This window comes from Salmo salar, chromosome 06 (assembly GCF_965601325.2).
Source record: "Salmo salar chromosome 06, fSalSal1, whole genome shotgun sequence".
In the NCBI taxonomy this organism is placed as follows: domain Eukaryota; kingdom Metazoa; phylum Chordata; class Actinopteri; order Salmoniformes; family Salmonidae; genus Salmo; species Salmo salar.
This window is the reverse complement of record NC_138296.1, coordinates 75,459,199-75,469,178: the sequence shown is the minus strand read 5'-3', so window position 1 is coordinate 75,469,178 and position 9,980 is coordinate 75,459,199. Positions and strand designations below refer to the sequence as shown.

The 9,980-nt window shown below is 44.1% G+C and overlaps 1 protein-coding gene across 1 annotated transcript in view; it reads right to left on the bottom strand.

Moving 5' to 3' along the window:
- Nucleotides 1-4,827: 4,827 nt before the first annotated feature.
- The window catches only part of LOC106607986 (uronyl 2-sulfotransferase), a 128,852-nt gene continuing 123,699 nt past the window's right edge, over nt 4,828-9,980 (bottom strand). Inside the window, exon 8 of the mRNA XM_014205533.3 lies at nt 4,828-7,523. Within this exon, the coding sequence (XP_014061008.1) occupies nt 7,231-7,523 (293 nt within the window). The 3' untranslated portion in view covers nt 4,828-7,230. The remainder of the gene's footprint in view (nt 7,524-9,980) is intronic.

The following is a 9,980-nucleotide window of genomic DNA, read 5'->3' as shown; positions in this document are numbered from 1 at the left end:
GATCCCTAACCTATGGGCAAATGATCTGTCTATAAAATTCCCAGCCGCGCCTGAATCGACGAGCGCCTTATGCTGGGAATGCGGGGAAAACTCAGGAAAAGTAACAAACAAAAACATGTGTGCAACAGAGGGCTCTGGGTGAGAATGGTGCCTTCTCACCTGGGGTGACGCCAGAGTGCCCTGCCTGCTGCCTCGACTCCCAGAGGAAACAACCCGACACCATCCGGCAGTGTGACCTCTGCGGCCACAGATGGTGCACGAGACGGAACCTCCTCCGGTCTCCCTGAGTGCAGCACCTCCCAGCTCCATGGGCATCGGAGCGGTGGTGCTGGAAAATGGAACCGACAGACCCTTCTCTGGACGTCCGCAGGTAGCCAGCAGGTTATCCAACCGAATGGACAGGTCCACCAGCTGGTCGAAGGTGAGGGTGGTGTCCCTGCAGGCCAAGTCCCGACAGACGTCCTCGCGCAAACTGCAGCGATAGTGGTCGATCAGGGCCCTGTCGTTCCATCCCGCGGCCAGGGTCCGAATGTCCAAGGGCAAACTCCTGGGCGCTCCTCGTCCCCTGCCTCAGCTGGTAGAGATGTTCACCCGCCGCTCTACCCTCGGGTGGGTGGTCGAAGACTGCCCGGAAACGGTGGGTGAAATCCTTGAAATGGTCCAGCGCCGCATCTCCTTCTCCCCACATAGCATTGGCCCACTCCAGGGCCTTCCCTGAGAGGCACGAGACGAGGGCGGACACCCTCTCATGGCCCGAAGGAGCCGGGTGGACGGTTGCCAGGTAGAGATCTAGCTGCAATAGGAAAACCTGGCAGCGTGCAGCCGTCCCGTCGTACTCCCGGGGAAGGGCGAGACGAATCCCACTGGGACCGGGTGAAGGGGGGGCGAGTAGTGGAGACCCTGGTTGTGCTGGTGGAGGCACTGGAGGAACTCCCTGTCTCTCCCAGCGGTCCATGGTTTGGACGACGCGGTCCATGGCGGCGCCGAGATGGTGGATCATCGCTGCTTGCTCCTGGACGCGCTCCTCGACCCCCATACCAGGGGCACCTGCTCCTGCTGACTCCATTTCACAGGTGTGGAATTCTGTAAGGGGTGCGTAACTGGTGGCAGGGAAGTCAAATGCAGGAGAGCGGAGCCTACCAGGTAATAGCCGGAGCAGTTTAATTCAAAACCAACGGCATAAAGAATAACTAACATGGGTACAAAACCTGTCGCGCATCAGTAAACATGTGCACAAGCACTTACAACAAACAATTCCACACAAAGACATGGGGGAAACAGAGGGTTAAATACACAACACTTAATGAGGGAAATGAAAACTAGGTGTGTAGGAAAACAAGTGGATCGACGATGGCTAGAAGACCAGCAACGCCAACCACCGAATGCCGACCGCCGCCCGAACAACGAGAGGAACCGACTTCGGTGGAAGTCGTGACAAAAACGTTCTTCGAAAAGACCCACATAGAGGTTAGCATAGCTCGGAGCGAATGTGGAGCTCATCGATGTTCCATTCGTTTGGAGGTAGTATTCATCATCAAACCTGAAATAGTTATACGTCAAAACATATTCTGCCAGCTCTAGAATAAAGTTTGTTTGTGGATATTCGTTAGTATCTCTGTCTCCCAAATAGTGAGCTAGTGCTGCCAGCCCCCCCACATGGGGAATGCTGGTATATAGACTCTCGACATCTGTGACCAGAATGCAGTCTTCTTTTAAACCCGTTATTGGTGAGATCTTGTTTATGAAGTCTATAGAGTATTTTACACATGATGGCAATGCTTGCACATGAGTTTTAATAAAACCGTCTACAAAGTTCGACAATGGCTCTAGCATTGAGCCTATTCCTGCAACCACTGGTCTGCCTGGATAATTGCCTTGTTGTGTTTTAGGTTTGTGTAATTTCGGTAAAATGTACAGGCATGGACGTATGGCACATTTGCAGCAAAGATAATCATATTCAGGTTTTGAGATAAGGTGGTTTAATGGTTTAATAGGGCAGGTGGTTTAATGGGCAGGTGGTTTAATAGGGCAGGTGGTTTAATGGTTTAATAGGGCAGGTGGTTTAATAGGCAGGTGGTTTAATGGTTTAATAGGGAAGGTGGTTTAATAGGCAGGTGGTTTAATGGTTTAATAGGGCAGGTGGTTTAATAGGCAGGTGGTTTAATGGTTTAATAGGGCAGGTGGTTTAATAGGCAGGTGGTTTAATGGTTTAATAGGGCAGGTGGTTTAATGGGCAGGTGGTTTAATAGGGCAGGTGGTTTAATGGTTTAATAGGGCAGGTGGTTTAATAGGCAGGTGGTTTAATGGTTTAATAGGGAAGGTGGTTTAATAGGCAGGTGGTTTAATGGTTTAATAGGGCAGGTGGTTTAATAGGCAGGTGGTTTAATGGTTTAATAGGGCAGGTGGTTTAATAGGCAGGTGGTTTAATGGTTTAATAGGGAAGGTGGTTTAATAGGCAGGTGGTTTAATGGTGCTTGCTCCAGATTAGAGCATATATCCCTTTGGAACACCTGTGTGGGATCAACACTCAGTTTTCTATAGAAACATTCATTGCTCAGTTGTCTCTGAAATTCTTCTTTATATTTTTCATAGTCTAAAACAACCACAGCACCCCCCTTGTCTGCAGGTTTAATAACCAAAGATGAATCTTTCATTAATTGATTAAGTGCCTGTTCTTCTGTTCTAGTGAGATTCTTCTGAATGTGGTTTGTTTGTCTCGTATACACTGACATGGCTTCTTGTTCAACTAACCTATAATAGGTATTAATCGAGGAGTTGTTAACTATAGGACAGAATTTATTTTGGGCTTAAAATGGGTACCAGTTCTTTGATGTGTTTCTAGGCCCGAAACAGTGTTTTGCGAAAACACATGCTTAAATGTAATCTTACGAAATAATTTAAACAGATCTACTTTCGTATTGAATAGTTTATCTGTACATGTAGGTACAAAAGAGAGGCCTTTAGATAAGACTGAGACTTGCGCGTCAGTAAGGTCATTTTTTTGTAGAGGTTAATTACCGCGTCCTGCTGTAGCTCCGTGTTTACGGCCTGTATTCCTGGTTCCTCTTCTACATCGTTTATTTTCTTTCGTGGAGCCTTGTGTTGCTTCCGGGCTAAAAAAAACGACTGTGTGCCATGGTATGTAGGGAATTCTCTCTCAGTGAAGAGAAACGACAGGGATTATCCAGTCGCAGTACATTTTAATGACCTAAAGCATGACATTTCTACCTTTAGATTTTGTGGCATAGAGAAAGTTAAGATATCAGACAAGGGAGGTGAAATTAATAATACTCTGAGTAAAAGAGAATGTTTTTGGATTTTCACCCTCCAGACATTATTTCCTAAAGGACTTAATGACGAAATGTTATGTTGTGAATTTGAACATGAATTATGCCCCTATTTAAGATTACTCTGTTTTTCGTACGATGTACCCAATGATTAATGAAAGACCTACCGAGCAAGTTATGTCCTCATTGTGGTTTTACAGACGTGTTTAATACTTATGAAGACACTTTATTTGAATATTTATGAAATGCATATTGTTATATATGGTAGCACTTATTATTTGTTTTTTTTTCCTTCGCCTCCAACCCCTTTCGATGCGTGGAACGGATGTGGGTGGGGTTAGGTCTACATAAGACTGCTAATTAAAAAAGAATCACAAAAGCTCTGACGAAGCCATGAGGCCGATACGTAAGCTTACTGAAGACTAGTGATATTATCAAGAGCAGTGTGCGGTTTCATTTTTCCTTCATCTTGTTCAACTGTTACCATGCACCTGCAAAAAAGATTGCTCAGATGTGCCAGTGCCTTTTGAATTAAGAATATAAAATATATTTAGATTTTTTGGTTACTACATGATTCCATATGTGTTATTTCATAGTTTTGATGTCTTCATTATTATTCTACAATGTATAAAATAGTAAAAATAAAGAAAAACCCTTGGATGAGTAGGTGTCCAAACTTTTGGTCGGTACTGTACGTTTTTTTATTTCCTTATCTCCGCATTGTCTCCCTCTTTGCTACAGGCTACGAGCCAGTTCGTAACACATTTTATAGATAAAATGATAAGTAGCATATTCATTTTAAATGTGAGCATGCTTTCCTCCTCCGACAAAACAAAAGCTGATTCAAAGGGGGTTTGAAAACTCTTACGTGAAGGACTCCGGTAGGATACACATGACTATCCTAAATGAAAAGTGGCAATCAAGGAGGGGAGGACATGCTTCCATTCGCCTATTAAACGAATGGACATCCCTTCGAACACTTATCGGTTTCCGGGTGACGTATGAGAGAGGACAGAGAGGAGCAGATGGAGAACAGACTTTCCCCCCAAATGACGTCTGGTGGAGGAGTAAGCTTCCAACTCCACAACGGCGACAATGGCTGTTATCGTCAGTCAGTCTCAATGGAAACTGATAGTGTTCTGACATAAACCTTCCCTTCCAGCCAGATTTGATCATTGCTCAATGGTTGAATGATCTATTTCTGTGGTAACAAACCAGCTGTTGGCGTCTTGGTTGTCCTCTTCCTGGGGTGTTGTGGACTGGGGCTTTCTCTCTTAGGAAGGAGGCCTGGTGTCCAGGGGGTCGGGAGACACTTGAGGCCAATGTTCTTGTTCATCAGGTGGAACTGAAACAGCATTTACACATGAATAACCTAGTACTTGTTTATCAGGTTGTTAGCACATAACAGACTGCATTTCTTTCATGGATCCAGAGCTAGGTGGGTAAATGTACAATTCATGTATTCTCTTGGATTGGAAAACAACAGGCATGCACTGCTTTATTGTATAAAAAATAATTGTGAGGAAACACAGACAGCACCTGCAATTGTTAGGTTTTTATTTAGAAAACTGTCTGAGGAGATTGAAATGAATGGATTCCATTTATTGTAAAACAGTTCAACCATTTCTTTAAGATGTTCATAGAATTTTATTGGGGATATTTTACTCATCTTTAGATATTATGAATAGCTTGATAGTACAACTTATTTCAACGTTGTAAGAAACCTTTTTTTTTTCCTGAGAATCCTTTCTGGAATGAAAATGGATACATAATAATAAATTACAATTTCAAAAAGAAAATCCACGCTGAAGGCAATGACAGTACAATGACTATGGCTTACAGATGTGGTCAGATATATTAGCACCCTTGCCCTTTTTTAATTGAGTGCAATGGAGCATTAAAAACTGGTTGAATTGCTTTTTTTACCCTGTAGGCACCTGGAACTTTCCACAGGTGAGATAAATTACACAGTAAACCGGAATTAGAACCAAATTAATTTGAATTGTGAATAACTTAGTCAAGGCCATTTTTGACTTTGAAGTGAAAAATCTTAATTTCAGTTTGGATTTTTTCTTTCTTCTTCGTCCTGTGCAGTTGTAAATCAAACAGATACACGTGATTTTTTTATTTCTCCAAATCTACTTATTTTAGAAGAAATAGTGAGGGTGCCAATATAGTTGACCGCAACTATAGGTATGACTGCCAGGTAATATAGGTGGTTGTGGCTATTTTCTTCTCTGGGTGTTGAGTTATCAGTAAATGGCCAAAGTGCAGCACCATGGCTGCTCTATGAAATACTGTAGCACTGAGAGTCAGGGGAGAGTTTAAAAACAAAGTTGTGGATTTAGACATTACAGTAACCAACAAGCCAAGGTTGAACAACCTCAAATAAGACTAAGTGCAGACTGTGAACACATTGTCATTTCATTTGGTGAGTTCAGGTAAAGCGTTGGATTAAAATGTTTCATCCTTCAGCTTTGTCTTTGAAATAATCTTTTTATTCGATTTTTTGTTGTTGTTGAAGGATGTCAAACATCAATGGTCTGTCCAATGGAGATGTCAACATTTGAGGAAAAACATACATTTCCACCAACCGACATCATACATTTCTTAAAATTTCCCAAGTTATGTACTAAAATATTCAACCTTTCTTCATACATTTTCAGTTTGACAAATGTTGTTGTCAAATTCAATCGTAGACACACAGTTGGAATTCTTTGAATTCATAGTTGGGTGCTCTTCCTGCCATTTGACCCTCTCGTCATATCGACATCTATTAAACAAAGTAAACTGATTCTGTTATGCATAGACACTATCACATTTGGGCTAAACCAAGTCACCCCCGCCCCCTCCCACTGTGAGCAGAGGCTCCTCCCAAACAGGGTTTCCAGGAACAGGTGTCTGACCCCACTTGGTTAGGTTTGGCACTTAGAGAGGTTTATGACTATGACACACCATTTGACGGTTTGGCACTTTGAATCACACTTTGAAAACAAGGGCCCTTAAAACAGGCAGAGAGTGAGGGAGAGAGAGAAAATAAGGGGAAAAGGAAGGGAGAGAAAAGGAGGCTGGGAGTGACAGGGAGAGACAGAGTGGTCAAGCACTAAAAGTAGACCTGTTACACACAACCCCTCCAATTTCATCATCCCGTCTCGTCCCTGCTCTCTCACACCTCAACACGCTCCTTCCCCCCATCATCCCTGCACCTACGTTGGTGTCTTTGAATTTTTCCTGATCCTAAGATGCAGCCCTCCCCTCAACATTTAAAATGTTTCTTAATGAGTTCATAGGTCCAAATCCCTTTTGTCTTATCTCACCCGGAGATACCCCAAACAGGATGGCCTCAAACCAACAAAACAAAAATAAAACCTTAAACCAAGCAAAGTGAGTTTTTTTAAGTAACCCCCCCACCCATTATTCTAGTCAATCTTTAAATATGGCGGTTCATCCATCCATCCATCCATCCATCCATCCATCCATCCATCCATCCATCCATCTGCCCACAACGAAGGTCCTCAGTGGTGAGCAGAGATTCCGAGTCCACTCTCAAGGTCCTCAGTGGTGAGCAGAGAGTCCGAGCCCGCTCCCAAGGTCCTCAGCGGTGAGCAGAGAGTCCGAGACCACTTCCAAGGTCCTCAGTGGTAGCAGAGAGTCAGAGCCCACTCCTAAGGTCCTCAGCGGTGAGCAGAGAGTCCGAGACCACTTCCAAGGTCCTCAGTGGTAGCAGAGAGTCAGAGCCCACTCCCAAGGTCCTCAGCGGTGAGTAGAGAGTCCGAGATAAACGGAATATGTAGCCCATAAAAACACAGGCATCAGGATCCACACACCCCCAACCAATCGTCCTCCTGGGAATGCTGACAGACAGGGCAAATCCCCCGCCCCTTTATCATGCCACCTCCAGCCAACCAGACGCAAGTAAAGTCCTCAGTCACCACGGCATTGGTCAGGGCTGGACCAACCAGCTGTTGGCGTCCTCCAGGTCGGTCTCCAGCTCCTCGTCTTCATCCAGGGGCTCTGGGGTTCGGAGGGAGAGGTCTCTTAGGAAGGAGGCCTGGTGGGAAGGTGGTCGGGAGACCGACTTGAGGCCAATCTTCTTCTTCATCAAGTGGAACTGGTCTCGGATGAAGTTGTAGAAGTTGTACTCGTAGCGCATGCGGTGGTACAGAACCTGAAGGGCCTCCAGAGTGGGCGTGTGTTTACGCACCGTACCAGTCATGTTCCCCATCTTCCTGTAGTCTGCGGAGACAGAGAAACAGACCAGGAAGTTATTCATGTATGGCTAAAATGTGAAGAAAATACATATTGTCATCCATCAAAAGGAGAGTTAGACCTACTGTAGACCACTTTTGAGGTATGAAAATAAACTTCTGACAAAGTTTGTTTTTGGAGTGAAATATTCCTTTAAAGGTGAATCATTTCAATGGAGTGTAATATGCATATACAGTCCCATTCAAAAGTTTGGACACGCCTACTCATTCAAGGGTTTTCATTATTTTTACTATTTTCTATATTGTAGAATAATAGAGAAGACATCAAAACTATGAAACAACACTAACACTCTAGGTTTCTTCCTAGGTTCTGGCCTTTCTAGGGAGTTTTTCCTTGCCACCGTGCTTCTACACCTGCATTGCTTGCTGTTTGGGGTTTTAGGCTGGGTTTCTGTACAGCACTTTGATATATCAGCTGATGTAAGAAGGGCTTTATAAATACATTTGATTGAATCATGTAGTAACCAAAAAAGTGTTAAACAAATCAAAATATATTTTATATTTGAGATTCTTCAAATAGCCACCCTTTGCCTTGATGACAGCTTTGCACACTCTTGGCATTCTCTCAACCAGCTTCACCTGGAATGCTTTCCCAACAGTCTTGAAGGAGTTCCCACATATGCTGAGCACTTGTTGGCAGCTTTTCCTTCACTTTGCAGTCCGACTCATCCCAAACCATCTCAATTAAGGTTGAGGTCGGGGGATTGTCTAGGCCAGGTCATCTGATGCAGCATTCCATCATTCCCCTTCTTGGTCAAATAGCCCTTACACAGCCTGGAGGTGTGTTGGGTCATTGTACTGTTGAAAAACAAATGATAGTCCACTATGCGCAAACCAGATGGGATGGCGTATCACTGCAGAATGTTGTGGTAGCCATGCTGGTTAAGTGTGCCTTGAGCCTCACGAGTGGTGCAGTGGTCTAGGGCTGTGCCGCTAGAGATTCTGGGTTCGAGTCCAGGCTCTGTCGCAGCCAGCCGCAACCGGGAGACCCATGGGGCGGCGCACAATTGGCCCAGCGTCGTCCGGGTTAGGAGAGGGTTTGGCCAGCAGGGATGTTCCTGTCCCATCGCGCACTAGCGACTTCTGTGGCGGGCCGGGAGCAATGCACGCTAACACGGTCGCCAGGTGTACTGTGTTTCTTCCGACACATTGATGTGGCTGGCTTCCGGGTTAAGCGGGCGTTGTGTCAAGAAACAGTGCGGCTTGGCTGGGTTGTGTTTAGGAGGACACACGGCTCTCGACATTTGCCTCTCCCGAGTATATACGGGAGTTGCAGCGATGGGACAGGACTAAAACTACCAATTGGATACCATGAAATTGGGGAGAAAAAGGGTAAAACCCCACAAAATTAAATACACTTCAATAAAAAGTGTGCCTTAATTTCTAAATAAATCACTGAAAGTGTCACCAGCAAAGCACCCCCACACCATCATACCTCCTCCTCCATGCTTCACGGTGGGAACCACACATGCAGGGATCATCCGTTCACCTACTCTGCGTCTCACAAAGGCACAACGGTTAGAACCAAAAATCTAAAATTTGGACAAATCAGACCAAAGGACAGATTTCCACCTATCTAATGTCCATTGCTCGTGTTTCTTGGCCCAAGCAAGTCTCTTCTTATTATTGTATTATTACTGTCCTTTAGTAGTGGTTTCTTTACAGCAATTCAACCATGAAGGCCTGATTCACACAGTCTCCTCTGAACAGTTGATGTTGAGATGTGTCTGTTACTTGAACTTTGTGAAGCATTTATTTGGGCTGCAATTTCTGAGGTTAGTAACTCTAATGAACTTATCCTCTGCAGCAGAGGTAACTCTGGTTCTTCCTTTCCTGTGGCGGTCCTCATGAGAGCTAGTTTCATCATAGCGCTTGATGGTTTTGACATTTTCTGAATTGACTGACCTTCATGTCTTAAAGTAATGATGGACTGTCGTTTCTCTTTGCTTATTTGAGCTGTTCTTGCCATAATATGGACTTGTTATTTTACCAAATTGGGCTATCTTCTGTATACCACCCTTACCTTGTCATAACACAACTGATTGGCTCAAACGCATTAAGAAGGAAAGAAATACCACAAATTAACTTTTAACAAGGCACACCTGTTAATTGAAATTCATTCCAGGTGACTACCTCACGAAGCTGGTTGAGAGAATGCCAAGAGTGTGCAAAGATGTAATCAAGGCAAAGGGTGCCTATTTGAAGAATCTCAAATAAAATATATTTAGATTTGTTTAACACTTTGGGTTACTACATGATTCCATAGTTTTGATGTCTTCACTATTATTCTACAATGTAGAAAATAATACAAAATAAAGAAAAACCCTTGAATGAGTATGTGTGTCCAAACTTTTGACTGGTATTGTACATGCCAGGGTGTGGTTGTGTATGTACCAGTGTTTCCTCTGGAAAAATGTGTGGCATT